Genomic DNA, 16,216 nt, shown 5'->3' on the forward strand with positions numbered 1-16,216 from the left:
CAGAAAGGAAAGGAGATGGGTATTAAATACTGAGATGGGAGGCAGAAAGGAAGCAGTGGGGCTGTCTTGAGGATGGTCACCGCAAGAGAAGCCGCCCACCAGCAGTCCCCCAGTGAGCCCAGAGAGCGAGAGTGTCATGAAGATGAGGACCTGGGACCGTGATGTTGTATCAGGAGCCAGCAGAGACCTCGATGCACCTTCCCCAAGGACCAGCTGGCCAGCAGGGAATGGTGTAGATTAGGGAGACATTGGCAGCATCCCAGCAGTGCTCGGTGCTAGGAGGGAAGCCACCGGTTCCCTTTGGAGCTTCTGCTCTCTGGCGACACCTGCTGTTGGCTCCTCCTTTTCATTCCACTTCCCCCAAGTTTTCCAACTCCTTGTCCTTAGAACCTGTAGGCCCTGGACCCAAGGGCCTGGGAAGCTAGTTTTCCTGGGCTGGAGGGCGTGTCCACCCAGACGGGACCCAGGACGCCCATCTGTCCTGTACTGCTGTTCACGGCCCCTTGATGGACCCGGGCTCTGTGAGTCGGGCTGAGGTGTAGGCTGAAGCGCCAAGGCAGGCTGCAGGATCACAGAAGCCTGGCAGCCCCACGGGGCCTGGCAGGCCAGGTCGACCCGCCTCTCCTGGAGCCCCTGGGGACCCCCTGTCTCCATCTTTGCCATTGATTGCCTGGCCAGGCCGGCCGGGGAGTCCTGTGAAAGAACAGCAAGACATCAGGTCCCCTACTTTCTCAATTCTTTTTTTTTTTTTTTCTTTTGGTACTAGGGATTGAATCCAGGTATGTTCTATATCTGAGCTACAACCCCAGCCCTATTTTTATTTTTATTTTATTTTGTGGTGCTGCGGGTTGAACCCAAGGGCATTCTACTTTCCTGCTACACCCACCAGCCCTATTTTTATTTTTATTTTTGAAACAGGGTCTCACTAGTTGATGAGTCTCATTACTTGCTGAGGCTGTCCTCAAACCTATGATCCTCCTGTCTCAGCCTCCCAAGTACTGGGATTAAAAGGCATGTGCCACCATGCCTGGCTTAGCCCTACAATACCTCAAGGTAGGGACTTTTTATTTTTATTTTTTTTTTGTGATACTAGGTGAACTCAGGGGCATTCTACCTCTGAGCCACACCCCAAGCCCTAGCCCTATTTTATTATTTTGAAACATGGTCTAAGTTTTGGAGGGCCTCACAAGTTGCTGAGGCTGGCCGCAAATGAGTGATTGTCCTGTCTCAGCCTCCTAAATACTGGGATTACAAGGGCATGCCATCACCCTTGTAATCTCATCCTACCAAGGCTAAAGGTAGGGATTTTTATTTTTTTATTTATTTTATTTTATTTTTTGTGGTACTGGGGATTGAACCCAGGGGCATTCTACTTTTGAACTACACAACCAGCCCTTTTATTTTTTTAAATTTTGAAACAGGGTCTCACTAAATTGCAGAGGGCCTCCCTAAATTACTGAGGCTGTCCGCAAACCTCACAGCCTCCCAAGAACTGGGATTACAAGCATGCTTCACCATACCTGGCAAGGTGGGGAAATTTTCAAGTGGGAAAAACAAAAGCAGGGGCACCATAAAAACAAAGAGCTCTGCCTCAGGCAGATTCTGTGATTGTCCCTTACGTCCAACTCCTAGTCAGTCAAATCCTGGAAGCAAATGCTGTCCTTCCCCACCATGAAGTAACCGTACATCCCAGGAAGTCCCCAGAGTCTCTGCGTCCAATGCCCAGCTAGAGCCCACCCAGAAACTCTGGGCACTCCAAGCCGGGAGCACGTAAACCGTGGAAGAGACCCAGAGGCAGGCATCTCCAAGCTCAGGGACAGAGCCGTAGCTGACCAGTCTTACCTGGGATCCCCGGGGGCCCAGGCATCCCAGGGTGCCCACGCCCCACTTCTCCTCGGTCGCCCTTCTCTCCTCGCTTCCCTGCAAGCAAGAAAGGGAGTCTTTGTTCTTCAGAATTGAAAGATGTTTCCTACCTTGTTTGCTCTTTAATTTCTGTTTCACACGCACTGACATTATTCCAGTTTTGTGCTAGTTTAAAAAAGAGCAACGTGGAAATAACCATGGAGGGGTGTTAAATAAAGGGTGATCCCGACAAAGGCTGGGAGACTGTGTGTATCTGATAGGTAATTACAGAAAGTGTCCAATAAAAAGTCAGCATTTACTTTGTACCTAGCAATGAACCAAGATCAACTCTACGTAAATTACTCTACATAAATTTATCTACTAAATTTAGGTAATTGTTGGTACTGGATATTGAACACAAGGCCTTCTAACTCTGAGCTACACCCTCAGCCCTTTTTACTTTTTATTTTAAAATCTGGTCTCCCTAAGTTGCTGAGGCTGATTCTCTTCTCTCAGCCCTCACCCCAAGCACTGGTAATGTCTCCAGTTTACGGATGATAAATTGAAGGCCCAGGGAAATTAATTTAGGTTAAGGGCCATGATGTGGAAGGGCCACAGTAGGACAGTCAGAGTCTGGCTTCACGACCAAACCCTGGGTCCAGAGCCTGCTGCTTGACTCTTCTACTGATCAGCCCCCATCTCTAGACAATGCAAAGATGTTTAGGGGGTACCACTAAGCATATTAAACAAACAAACAAAACCCCTGAAGGTATAAAATAGTATATTTGTTTCCATTGATGTGCTATGGAAAAGCCCTGGAGTGCCTTCTGGGCAGTGTGGCTGAGCGCAGGCCACTGTCCGCCCAGGGGAAGACTGAGCAGCCGGCCAGCCTTGGCCCAATCCCCAGCCCAGGCCCCACGCCCGCAGGACAGCACTCACCCTTGGGGCCTGTGTTGCCGATCTGACCCACGGCTCCCACGATGCCAGGAATGCCCCGGGGGCCAGGGTGCCCGTGGGGTCCTTGCTTGCCTGGGTACCCGGGAGGCCCAGGTGGTCCTGGGGGACCCACCATCCCGGCCGCACCCAGGGCTTCCCTCTTGGCACTCACAGCCACCTCTGCCAGTTGCTCTGGATGGGGGAGAGGTCTGTGAGATGGGAGCCTCCCTAGGACCCTGGCCTCCGAGTTGCTGTCGACTAAGCTCAAGTTTCAGCTCCCCCTTCCCTAGGCCGGTCCAGAGGGATCTGTCCAGGGCTCCTCGGCTCCTGGAATGAGCACCTGAGGCGGCTGGGGGCAGCAGGCTCCTCCGCAGCAGGCGCCCTGAGGCGGGACCCCCAGGCTCCGCCCCTGGAGAGGCGCCCGCAGGAGGCGCCCTGAGGCGGCGAGCGCAGCGCCCCCCTCACCTTGCATTATCTTCATCACCACGTCTATGATGTGCTGGTCACTGGCATCTCGGCCCTGAAAGCAGAGAGGGCCTTTCAGGAAGCCCTGGTCACCTGGGCTGACCTCTCGGGCACCCACCGCCCTCCTGCTCCTTCTCCCGGGAAGGATTTTCTTCCGTGCATGACCTAGCACACCCTTGCTCTAAGATCAGGGGCGTGGAACCAGCCTCAGGGAGGCCTCTGAGAACTCCCAGCCTTTGGGGTATCATAAACGGGGACCACTCGGCCCCCAAAGCCCCTGCCCAGCCCCACTCACCGCCACGCCCTGTCTCCCGGGCTGTCCTGGCACGCCTCGGTCTCCAGCCAGTCCTCGAGGGCCGGGCAGGCCGGGGTAGCCTTGCACCCCTGGGGCGCCCGCATCCCCGCTGGGGCCCGGGAAGCCCGGCTCTCCGCGGACTCCTTGCTGCCGGGGGCGGGACGAGAAGGAGCGAGGTCGGCGGGGAAGGGTGGGCGTGGGGCGGGAGGGGCAGGACCTGCGGGGCGGGGGGGGGGGGTGGGTCGCTGGGTTGAGCCTGGGAAGTGCGGGGACAGCAGGAGGGGATGGGGGGACTCACCTGCCCCTTGGGCCCCGGCTCGCCAGACTCGCCCTGCAGGCACAGGGAGCTGCGGTCATGAAGGGTGGGGCCCTCCCGCACCCTCCCGCACCCTCCCGCACCCTTCCCCTCCCCGCCTCGCGCTCACCTTCTCTCCCTTCTCTCCGGGGAGCCCGGCCACCCCCGGGTCGCCCTGCAGAGAGAGAGCCCTGGGTCAGGCGCGCTGGGCGCGGGGCTGGGACCACCCCACGCACCACACGCTGGGTGCCCTCGCCCTGAGATCCGGAACCCGGAGCTGGGACTCACCACTCCGCCGCGGGGCCCGGTCTTCCCTGGGAAGCCCTGGAGAAAAAAAGACCAGGGGCTTGGCGAGCTCCTCTCTCCAGGGAGGGGTCCCAGGAGGTCCCCCGCGGCTCAGGCGCATCCCTCTCCTCTCCCACCCAGAGCCCCGGGAGATCTGAGCCCCACGGCCGCCCGGCCCATCTTCAGGCCCTCCCCTGGTATTTCCCATCCCGGTTTGGCACCTTATCTCCCTTGATGCCTGGCAAGCCTTGGGGCCCTGGAATTCCAGGGGGGCCCTGCTCCCCCTTGGGTCCCTGAGGAGAAAAGAAAACAAACAGAGGAGCGATTCTAAGGAGATGCCCTATGTGCTGCGTTGCCCTTCAGCCGGCCTGGGCTCACCTGTCGGCCTTGTGGGCCTGGCTGCCCCACGGGCCCCCTCTCTCCCTGGTCACCCTGAAATGGAGAGAGAAGGTCACACCCAGGATCTCGGCACTGACAGCCCCCCTCTGCCAAGCCTTGTACCCTGGCAGGGTCAAGGTCTCCTCCATCCCTGCTGTTACCAGCAGGGGGCCCTTGCTCCATTTCACAGACCACAAAATTGAGCCCTTGCCAGAGAGAGGACCCTGACCCCAGACCCAGCAGTGCCACTGTGGCAAGGACTCCAGGGAGGGACCACTGTGCCAGGCACTTACCTTCTGTCCCATGATGCCCCGCGGACCAATTTCTCCTCGAGGCCCTGGCTCTCCCTGAAGGAAAGAGTGGTCTGGTGGGACCCTCCCTTCCACACCTGGCTCAGAAAGAGTCTCAGGACGGGGACAAGAGTAACCCAGAAACTCCTTAGGCTGGAACTCCAGCCCACACCCTGGGCCTGGAAGAGCCAAAGCCCCCGGTCAGTGGGTGGGACACTTACCTCCTTCCCTGGGGGGCCAGAGAATCCAGGGAGGCCCTGCTGGCCAGGCTCACCCTGCAGAGAAACAGTTCTCAGGTCAGTCTGGGTGGCCCAGCAAGCCCTTGGACTCAGTTAAGCCCAGTGAACCCTGTAAAGGTCTGTAACCAAATGAGTACGGGTGTGGTACTAGGGGTGGAACCCAAGGGCTTTTCTACCTCTGGGCTGTACTCCCAGACCTATTTTATATTTTATTTGGAAACAGGGTCTCACTAAGTTGCTGAGAGCCTCACTAAGTAGCTGAGGCTGGCTTCGAACCTGCGTGATCCTCCTGTCTCAGCCTCCCAAGTGCTGGGATTACAAGCATGTGCCACCATGCCCAGCTCTCCTCTAGATTTAAAGCCATGAAGGTGGCGAGGACTAGGGTGGAAGATGGCAGGAGGCAGGTGGCCTGGTTCAGGCTGAGTCTCGAGCTTGGTTGAAGTAGTTCTTGAAGCCATTACCCCATTCCCTGGCCCCTGGCTCCCTTGCTCAGATGAGACCAATTTTTCCCCCAGCTTGGGGTCATCTCACCTTGTCTCCAGGGCCTCCTTTTGTCCCAGGTTGGCCTGGCACACCCTGCAGAAAGAAATGGACGTCAGTCTATGCCCCGGGCAGGAGAACCCCCATGCACCTGTTGCTTTACCTCCTGTTCCCAATCCAGGTTTCCTCTACCTGGTGGGAGGTAAGCCACAGAAGACCAGAGGGTGGTATCCTGAACTTGCTTGCACTCACCCCCTGCCCTGAACCCTGGTGGGAAAGGAATGGGGTACAGAGAATGGGTTGCCTGCCAGGGCCCGTGTCCATGGGGGAAAGCTGGGCACAGTCCCGTGTGCCTAGGCACAGTGAGTGCTTACAGGAACATGACTCTGCTTGTGTACAGATATCCAGGCTTTGGCCAGTCAGGACCCCCAGCAGGGGATGGGATCCAGCGGCAAGAAGACAGAGAGAGCAGAGAAGGGCATTCCAAGCCAAAAGCTGAGCAAAGGCTTCCAGGTGTGGAGGGAGAAAGCCACAGCAATGTTGAGACAGGGAGGACAGACGGACAGACGGCGGCCGTGAAGCAGGAGAGGCAGGCTGGGGAGCAAATACGGAGGTCAGCGAATGCTAAGGTGAGCTGTGAGGTCAAGGAGGGCATCTGCCTGTTCATAACGGCTTCCCCAGCATATAGTGTGTGCATTCAGTAACTGCTTATGGAGTAACTTTCCTGGAGGCAATGGGGAGCCACGGAAGGGGCTTTAGCACGGAAATAATTGGTTTCCACTTGGCCAACGTGGAGGATCAGAACAGCCAAAGAGAAGGCTGGAGCAATCTCCAAATCATCCAATCATCATGCTCTCGCGGGGAGGTGGGCAACACTGGCCTCTCGGGCGGAGGAGGAAAACCTGCCCTGTGGCTCCACCTGAAACTCACCGCTAGGCCCTGGTGGCCTGGGCTTCCTGGCCGCCCTGCCTGTCCAGCACTGCCCTGGGGAGACACAGGACCAGAAGTACAAATTAGAGCTGCGGCTAGCGGGTCCGTGCTTCTACCCAAGGGCAGGTAGGGCAATGGAGGTCCAGACACAGAAGGGATGTGCCTGAGACACAGTGGAGGACCCCGGCCCAGCGGCAGTCTTCACTCTTACCTTCATGCCAGGTGTGCCTGGGGTCCCATCCTTGCCATCGATGCCTGGGGGGCCCTGCTCAGGGGGGGCAGTTTAACGGAGACTCACAATAGGAAGAGACCTGGGGTCAGCCCACCCACGATGACCCTCTGAGACAGCTTCAGTGTGCAAGTAGGGCGTTGATCCGGTCATCAGGAAGCCCCCCGGCAAGTGGGCAGGGGGCACGCTGGGGAGGGGACTGTGGGGACGCCCCATGGTCTTTCCTTTGTATGGACAATGGAGTCCCACATAGCTACAAGCGTCCCATGGTCTCTCCTACAGTACCACCCCTATTTTAAGTGAAGAAACTAAGATACAGAAAAGAAGGCAGCCCCCTCCCCATAAAGCAAAACTGCCCACTATGGAGTTCAGTCTAGAATCCCGGAATTCCCTTCCTCTGAGGGTTTGGACAAACCGATCGCACCCTGTCCAGGTGGGCCTGGGCCCCTGGCACTTACGGTTGCTCCCTTTGGGCCTGTTATCCCCTGGGGTCCTGGGACACCCTGGCTGCCCTGCAAAGCAGATGGAGATGAGGTCACCTCAGGATACTGAGCCCTGACTGCCTGAGAGGGGCATAGCGGAGATCAGCGGCCTCTGGGTCCCAGTCCCTCCATCACAGGCCAGAGTTTGAGGGGATGGGGGGGGGTGAGGCTTGGAAACAGGGAGGATGAGAGGTCATTGCCAGGCAGCAATGCTGGGCAGGGGCGGGGCTCCTTGGAGCTGTCATTCACTGAGACCAGAGCTCACTTAGGTAAAGAAACAACAATCAGGCTTGGTGTCTCCGCCTCCCAAGCGCGGGGATTACAAACATGCGCCACCATGCCCGCCTTTGCCCCTGATTTTAATCCCCAGTACCACAATAAATAAATAAATAAATTTAGCCAGGCATGGCGGCATATGCCTGTAATCTCAGTGCTTGGGAGGCTGAGATAGGAGGATTGCAGACCAGTCTCAGCAACTTAGTGAGGCTCTCAGCAATGTAGTGAAAGCTTGTTTCCAAACAAACAAACAAACAAACAAAGGGCTGAGGAGTGTAGCTCAGAGTGTAGCTCAGAGGTAGAAAGCTCCTGGGCTCAATCCCCAGGTCCCCCCCCCCCCAACACGTAGTTCATTGGTAAAGCAGCTCTGGGTTCAAGCTCCAGTACAGCAGCAACAACAACAACCAAAAATGACTTGTGGGCTTTGAGGGGGATCTTGACTGGGACCAGAACTCCAAGTACAGTTTTGAGATAGCCGCGAAAAACTGAAAGCAGGCTGGTTGTTAGGTAACACTGTGGACTAATTGTTAGTGGTGATAGTGAAGTGACTCTCTGGAGAAAAGTCCTCATGTGTTAGAGATCTGCCCCAACGCGTCCAGGGGTGAAAACACTGGAGTAAAGCAACAACCACGTGCAGGGGTGCGGGAGGGCAGCCGATGACAGGGGCGCGGCAAGATTTCACCGACAGTGGGACCTGCGAGACGGCCATTTGGGGTGCATTATATCATTTTCTGCACTTTTCTGTATATTAAAAAAGTTGCGTTAAGCCGGGCGTGGTGGCACACGCTTGTAATCCCAGCATTCGGGAGGCCGAGACCTGGAGGATCGCGGTTCGTGGACAGCCTCAGCTACTTAAGTGAGGCCCTCTGCAACTCAGCGAGTCCCGGTTTCAAAATAAAGAATAAAAAATAGGGCAGGGGGTGTAGCTCGGAGGTCAAATGCCCCTGGGTTCCATCCCCACACCCACACCCACACAAAAAAAAGTTGCATTAAAATAAAATAGTCAACTGTACTTTCCTGCTCAATTTATCTGCAAACCTAACACGGCTCAGAAAAAAAAGGTCTATTAATTAAAAAAATTAATGAGTTGAACCAGGATCCAGATCAAATCCCATTAATCCTTCAGCTGATTTGCTGGAATTTCATTGTCTAGCATCAGTGACCATGAGCCCTGGGTCCCAAGGCTTCTCCCAAAGTTTTGAATTTGGGCTAATTGTAATCTTGGCACAGGCGGACACACACACACACACACACACACACACACACACACACACACACACCAGCCTTGGGTGGAGCTGAGTCCTGCCCAGTACTCCCCAGGAGTGGACCAGAAGTGGCTGGGAACTCACCACATCGCCCTTCTCCCCAGCTCGGCCTGGGGGTCCCCGCGGACCTTCCTCACCCTGGTAAGAAGGAACAAGAATCCAGGTCATACGGGCTCACAGGGACAAGCACCTGTTTTGCAGCCATAGGAGCTTGGGCCAGGGGGCAGGGGACAGGAGCAGGCTTACCGGTGGCCCGGCGGCACCAATGGATCCCACCATGCCTTTATACCCACGAGGACCCTGGGGAGAAAAAAGGGTTGAAGTCAGTCCTGGCTGGTCCAGGGAGGCCAGAGGGTTGGTCCCAGAAACTCTTACAGGACATCCCTATTTCGCTTACCGTCTCTCCCTTGGGTCCGGCCATGCCCGGGTAGCCCCTGATACCCTGGGGACCCTGTAAAGACAAAAAATGGCAGTGAGGGCAGTTGCAAGGCCCATTTCATGTTACCTTTTCTGACTCCCTCTTTCACAATGTCCCTTTGAAATAAGCAGCCATAGTCAAAAATCTCAGAGGTAGAGAAGGACTCCCCAGGGTCACTCAAAGGGACAGTGGCAGAACTGGGTCAGCTTCTGGCTGTTCCTGTCCCCTGATTCCTGACAGCCAGCCTCAGTCTCCGTCTCCCCGCCCAGAGGCACTCCCAGCTGAACACAGGTTTTCACTGTAAGCTAGAGATCTGAGCAGGGCAATGTCCCCATCCAGGGCTCCTGGGACGAGAGGCAGGCTGCAGGGGAGACGTGTTCCTTACCGGTGGTCCGGGGATGCCTTGCTCTCCAGAGGCACCCACATCTCCCTTGGGACCCTAAGGGCAGGGACGAGCCATCAGACAGGCGACAAACAGACCAATACCCAGACAATGATACCAGCCACCTTCCCCAGCAAAGGGAGACAGGAAAGACCCCTGGAAACCACACAGTCCTGTGTTACAGATGGGGAAACTGAGGCACAGAAGAGACTTGCCCAGAGATGCACTGGTCTGGAACATAGGCTTCCTGCCTCCCGGCCCAAGGAATAAAGAAAGGGACCGACTGCTCTAGGACCGGCTCCACGGAGCCCCGATCCCATGGCCCTCACCCCACACACTCACCGGCTTGCCCTGGCGGCCAGGATCACCCAGAACCCCGTGTTTTCCTGGATGCCCCTGAAGGGAAGGAGGCAGCTCAGTAATAGATCCCTTCTCCATCTCCTGCCCCACCACCCTCCCTGGACAAGGGCCAGGCGCTCTCACCTTCACTCCCTGCAGCCCTGGGGGGCCTTTCGCACCCGCCGGACAGTTGGTTGGACACTGGAAAGAACCCCCCCCCCAAGAACCCTGAGGTCACTAGCCTGGCTCAGGCCACCTGGGCAGGCCGTCTCCATTCTCCCCACTTCCCCATCACCCCCGGCCCCAGATCCATGACACCTATCAGCCCCCACTGAGACTCTGCCTCTCACCAGGAAGTCAGCGCTGCCTTCCAGGCCCTGGATAGTTCCTGGACGCCCCTGAGAAGACACATATGAAGATGGACCCTGGCCTGACCCTTCACCACCCCAAGCCCCTTCCCTGGGAGGCCATGGCCATGGGGCTGGGGTTCTGAGGACACTTACCGGTTTTCCAGGGGGACCTGGAGGCCCTGATGGTCCATCCGGTCCTGGATCCCCCTGGAAGCAAGAGGTGCCCAAATCATACTACCATCCAGCCCTGCTCAGGTTATCCCCCCCTCCCTGTTCCTGCCATGGCCCTGCCCATCCTGCCCTGCAGGATGCCTCCCGAGAGCCACCACCTGGGAAGATCCAGGAGATTGGAAGCCCTTAGCATCCCCAAAAGCCCAGCCCACCCGACTGCAGGGCAGGCTCAGCAGGAGAAGCGTGTGATCAGCCCAGGCGCTCCTAGGAGCCCATCCCAGGGCAAGGCTGGGGCTCACCTTGGGACCTGGGACTCCAATCTCACCAGGGAGGCCAACAGGTCCAGGTGGTCCCTGGGGAGCAGAGATGTGGATGTCCCAGATGCCTCAGTCGGCCCACCCTGGACAAAAAGGTAAGGACCGGCACCCAAAGCCCTTTCTCCACTATGACTTTTTGATCAACCCCAGAGAGACTGACAGATGGGGCTTTAAGAACCAGAGAATTCCAGAGTCAGTGGATGGGTCCAGAGGGGGCTAGCCCAGGACCTCCCAAGCCCACCCATTCCTGGCTCCATCACAGCATGCTGGCTCCTCCCCCTCATGGCCTGAAAGTTCTACAGCGGTCCCCTCCTTCCCTGGGAGTCCTTGGGGGACCCTGCCAGATCCCTGAGGACTTACCGGAGGTCCAGCAAAACCAGGACCCTGAAACACAAGAAAAAGGAATTGGGTTCATGGCCCCCTCTGCAGTCCTCCCTGCCCACAGTGGGGGCCTGGAGCCCCACACATTGTGCTCACCGGCAGGCCAGGGGGTCCTGGGAGTCCGGGCTGGCCCTGCAGGAGCAATGTAAATGTCTCAAAGACTGGGGTTTTCTGGGTCCCTGCACCTCTCTACTAAAGCCCCTCTAACCACTGGCTGTAGAGTTCCCAGTTCACCACCTACCTTGACTCCAGGAGTCCCCATAGGGCCAGGCTCCCCTTTGGCTCCAGTTAAACCCTGTGGAACAAACAGAATGTAGGATTAGTGGGGAAAACTAGGGGGCAGTCCAGACCCAGAGGGCAGGGCAGGTCCAGAGGACTCTCCTAGTTGGGCCCAAGTCTTCTTTCAACATACCCCAGGAAGGCCTCATCACCTTTTTCTTTTCCTTCCTTAGTTCCCATAGTAACATTGACAGACAGAAAATTATCCTCTTTAGACAGATGAGAAACAAAGGCCCAAAGATTTATAGGCCCTGAGCTGGGTATAGTGGCACATGCCAGTAATCCTAGTACTTGGGAGGCTGAGAAAAGAGGATCGCAGGTTTGAGGACAGCCTTAGCAATGTAGTAAAGCTATCGGCAACCTAGCAGTCTATTTCAAAAATTAAAAAATAGCTGAGTGTGGTGGCTCACACTTGTAATGCCAGTACTTGGAAGGCTGAGACAGGAGGATCACAGGTTCGAGGACAGCCTCAGCAAGTAGTGACACTCTCATCAATCTAGTGAGACCTCTTCCTTCTCCTCCTCTTCCTCCTCCTCCTCCTCCTCTTCCTCCTCCTCCTCCTCCATTCTTTTTTTTTTCTTTTTTTGGTGCTGAGAAGCCCACAGGCATTCTACCCCTAAGCTACACCCTTAGCCCGATTTTATTTCTTATTTGGAGACAGGGCCTTACTAGGTTGCTCAGAGCCTCGCTAAATTGCGAGGCTGGCTTTGAACCTCAGATCCTCCTGTCTCAGCCTCCGAAGTACTGGGAGCACCAGTGAGTGCCACCACACCCGACTAAGACCCTGTTTCAAAATTAAAAAGAAAAAATCAAGTAGGGATGCGAGTGTGACTTGAAAATAGAATGAGTTCAATCCCCAGTACCATGAACAAATAAATAAATAAATAATAAAAATAAATAAAACATAAAATAGGACCGGGGGTGTAGGTTGGAGGCAGAAGGCCCTGGGTTTAATCCCCAGTACCCCCACGTCCCACACACATTTGTTGGTCCGGCCTCATGTCCCCAGTTTGGAAGTCTAGAAGACGTAGACACGGGTCTATATGCCTGTTTATTTGTTTGATATCTGTCCCTGGCAAGTTCATCTCAGCCTTAGTTTTCTCATCTGCAAATCGAGTTAATATGCTTATGTTTCTGGATGAACGTGAGAACCTATCTCCGGGGAGAAGGCAAGGTGCTCTGTAATCTTTGTGGGGTGTGGGCAAGCTTGGAGGGGCCCTGGGTCCCCCTGGAAGCAAGAGGGGGATCTGGTCTCAGCCCCTGACCACACGTCTTGAGCCCGCAGGGTGTGGGCAACTCCTGGGCACCTCTCCTTCCGCGCATCACCAGTGACTGCCCGCCGGCATCCCCCACCAGATGACTGGCCCTATTTCCCGGGACCAGCTGCATCCAGGAGCCTGTGGCTGGGGGCCCTTGCGAGTCTGTGCTATTGTGCCTGGAGTTGTGGAGGGGCAGGGAAGGAAAGCCGGGAGGGAAGGACAGGGTGCGTAGGGTCAGCCCCACCGGATCCATTCACACTGATCCCTGCAGGCCAGACATGTGAAACCAAGACCTGACGGCTATAGCAAGAGGAGAACCCTGAACTCCACAGAAAGCACAGCTGCCCCCCTTGCCAGTGGGCGTGAGGTTCCACTGAGGTCACATGTCACAGGAAGGTAACAGCGGGAACAGGTGAGCCAAGAGGCCAGCGCCCTGCTCTGGGGGTCAGGCGGGGGCCTGCCCTGCCCTGCCCAGCAGAGGTACTCACATCAATCCCCGGCTTCCCGTCTGGCCCATCTGGCCCAGGTTTGCCAGGTTCTCCCCTGGGTCCCTTGAAAACAAATGTGGAACAAATGTTAGCCAGAGGAGAGCAAGTACTGGAAGGTCAAAAGTCAAAAGGTCAAAAGTCAAAGGGAAAAGAGCACTCACCGGAGGGCCAGGTTTTCCAGGAGGACCCTTGTCACCCTGCAAGATACAAGTTGGGGAGACAACACTCTATGGCTCATGGTTTCCCAAGTGAATAACCAACAGGCCCTGGCTGGCCAAAGGCTCCTCTCCTCATACTCCCCCCTTCAGCTTTGAAGGGCCCTAGTCCCTCTTTCCCTCCAAAAAAAAAAAAAAAAGTAGAGCCAGGGGTGGTGGCGCATGCCTGTAATCTCAGTACTTGGAAGGCTGAGACAGGAGGATCACACAGGTTCAAAGCCAGCCTCATCTACTTAGCGAGGCCCTTTGCAACTCAGTGAGACCCTGTTTCAAAATAAAGAACCAAACACAGGGCTGGGGGGGGGGGGCAACTTGGAGGTAGAATGCCCCTGGGTTCCATCCCCACTATGGAAAAAAAAATTGTAGGTGCACTAAGAGTGATCCCAGCAGCTAGAGAGGGGCGCGCCCATCGTGGTGAGGACTTTGCCAGGCTTTGACACCCAGCGGTGGGCTCCTGGACTTCAACAAGGGTTGGGGGAAGAAAGGGGCTTTTAGGGAAAACCAAAGGGAGAGGGGCCAGGAGGACTGTCTTCTGGATTGTGAGTCAGGACAACCAGAGGCTGGAGCAAGGACCCAGGGGGCCCGAGTGAGGGAGATTCAAAATGTCCCCCAAACTGGAAAGACCTCTCCCCAGTAACAAAGGACTCTTGGTGGAGGACAGGAGGGGCGGTAGTCAGATCAGCCTCAGAGGCCCCGCAGCGGCCTGCGCCTGGCTGAGGTCCAGTGCCCGGGGTTTGAGGTGAGGGCTCCAGGCTGAATAGAAGTCTGTCCAGACTGTAAACATAGAGCTGACCTCCTGGGGGAGCCGCGGGAAGGAGGAATTTAACCCTCACCATGCTAGGGAGGACCGGGAACAAGCCCGGGTGATTCTAAATGGGAGAAAAATAAGCCAACAGGAAGAGACAGTAGCTGGGGCCCCAGCTGGCCAAGGCTGCCCAGCTCTCCTGAAGAAACGTCCAAGCCTGCCAGGGGCAGCGCGAGCGATTAAGACATCTTCTACCGCAAAAGGAGAGGACAGGGGCGGGGGAGGCGTACGGATGCGCTGCGGCTGTGGCGGGCAGAGGAACAGCAGTCCCTTGTCTCGGTGGCTGCATTTCAGGGCTGGTTTGAGGTTTTCGCTGAACAAACGGGTGCCTTGTGGCGCTGCCTGGTGCCGCCTATTGGCAGCAGGGGGCACTACACCTCGGACGCCCTCCCACCTTCGCCCTAACCCGGCTTCATGAAGCCTCCTTTGTCCGCCGCCTTCCTCCCGCTGGGGTCCCCAGTTAGAGACTCACGTCGATGCCGTCCGATCCTGGCATTCCAGGCGGCCCTGGAGGGCCCGGGGGCCCCGGCTCTCCCGGTTGACCTCTCTGAAAACGCACAGAGGGTGCAAACCTCAGACGGCGCGGGAGATGGGCGCCCCAAGGCGGCCTGGGGGCGGGGGCTCCAGCCCGCTCGCCAGGGAGCCGCGAACTCCAGCCCCTTGAGCTTGCTGTGTGCCGGGTACTGTGCACCTGTACGTCCATTAAATGCTATTACGGGCCGCAGTTTGAGAGTGAGGGCACTGGCAAGACCAGGGGTCCCTGGTGTCTGGGCGTGAGTGGAGGAGCCGGAGTTCATCCTAGGCCAGCTCCTTGCCCTTGCCCTGGCGGCGGGGAATAGACGGGGATGCTGTCGGCTCAGGTAAAGCACAGACAAGCGCAGCTGGCTTCGGTCCCCAAAGAATGGCAGCTCGCGTTATTTTTAGAAGCGCAACAGGTATAGGAGGTGGGCGGGCACGTCCTCGCCCCTGGTGTGGGTAAATCCCCAGGGAAGAAGAAGAAAGGGAAGCCAGCACTGTCCCCCTCCCGGAGCACCCGGCTCCGGCCTCCTGGGTGGTCCTCTTAAGCAGCCGCCCGGGCCCAGGCGAGGAGCCCGCAGGCCTGGACGGCTCCTGGCCCTCTCCCCTGCGCTCCCAGCCAGGTGCCTGCAGCTCCCAGCCGGCCCTCGGAAGCCAGACGTGGGCGCGAGAGCTGGTCGGAGAGGCCGGCGCTGGGGGGGGGGGGTAGCGGCGTCTGGCTGGAGCCGGCGCCCCCCGGAGACGGCGGGGGCGGAGGCTCCGCAGCCCGGTGAATGGGCACCATTGTCCTCCCCGCCACCTGGGCTTCCCCCGCTGCCAGGACCGGGGGCCAGCTCCCGCCCCGTGCGCCTGTCCCGGGGAGGGCCGAGCATCTCGCGGCAGCCCCCCACCCCACCCCGGCTCCCCGTCTCGACCACCTCCGTTCATGGTTCTCGACCACCTCCGTTCATGGTGCCCCGGGGCACGCTGTGTGCGCCCACCGAGGGGGCCTGCCGCTTGGGACTGGCCCCTCGGGCTGGGGGTGTCAGTAGAGACTGGAGGCAGGCAGGGCCCTTTTCCAGACTCCTGGATCCTGAACCCAAGACCCCAGCACCGGAGTGGCCGCAGGACTTACGATCTGCGCCAGGGCGAGCCCGAGCACCTGGAGGAGAGCAAGGAGGCCGCGGGGGGCGGCCGCGGTGACCATGGCGGCGGCGGGATGGAGGCCCGTGCTGGTCCACGCACGCACCGGCGGCGAAGCGGCTCTCGAGGGGACGGGCGGGGCCTCCTGGATAAGCGCCGGGGCGGGGCGGGGGCGGGGGTCTGTCACCTGAGAGCGCCCGGCCAGCTCCGCCCGCTCTGTCCAGCCGCCAGCGCCCACCCTCGGTTCCCGGCCTGGGCTTGCCAGGGGTGCCGGCCAGGAAATCTGAGGGGCGACCAGGGATGACCCGGACCGAGACGAGGTCTCCTTTCACAGTGAGGAGGCAGAGGGCCGTCCAAAGACCCCTCTGGCCCGACCTCCAGGGCATGGCACTTCCCGTGTCCCGCAGCCCCAGCCGTCTCTGTCTGTGAGCCGCGCTGGGCTCGGTTGCTCCTCCAGGGATCAGGGACCTCGGGTGTACCCCCCCCC

At 57.8% G+C, this 16,216-nt stretch overlaps 1 protein-coding gene across 1 annotated transcript; it reads right to left on the reverse strand.

Annotated features, from left to right (window-relative positions):
• Positions 1-493: 493 nt before the first annotated feature.
• Positions 494-15,793, reverse strand: COL9A2 (collagen type IX alpha 2 chain; the record flags this gene model as incomplete). The annotated part of the gene is made up of 32 exons (XM_080693392.1): positions 494-693; positions 1,843-1,920; positions 2,782-2,970; positions 3,244-3,298; positions 3,539-3,685; positions 3,837-3,869; positions 3,964-4,008; positions 4,122-4,157; positions 4,340-4,411; positions 4,497-4,550; positions 4,790-4,843; positions 5,008-5,061; positions 5,557-5,601; positions 6,436-6,489; positions 6,647-6,700; positions 7,123-7,176; positions 8,772-8,825; positions 8,934-8,987; positions 9,085-9,138; positions 9,491-9,544; positions 9,830-9,883; positions 9,971-10,027; positions 10,177-10,224; positions 10,330-10,383; positions 10,647-10,700; positions 11,025-11,048; positions 11,142-11,177; positions 11,287-11,340; positions 13,072-13,134; positions 13,233-13,268; positions 14,564-14,638; positions 15,722-15,793. The coding sequence occupies 32 exons, from the start codon at positions 15,791-15,793 to the stop codon at positions 494-496; spliced, it is 2,067 nt and encodes a 688-aa protein (XP_080549518.1).
• Between the last annotated feature and the right edge of the window lie 423 nt (positions 15,794-16,216).

This window comes from Muscardinus avellanarius (genome assembly GCF_963383645.1).
Source record: "Muscardinus avellanarius genome assembly, chromosome: 3".
Classification (NCBI taxonomy): domain Eukaryota; kingdom Metazoa; phylum Chordata; class Mammalia; order Rodentia; family Gliridae; genus Muscardinus; species Muscardinus avellanarius.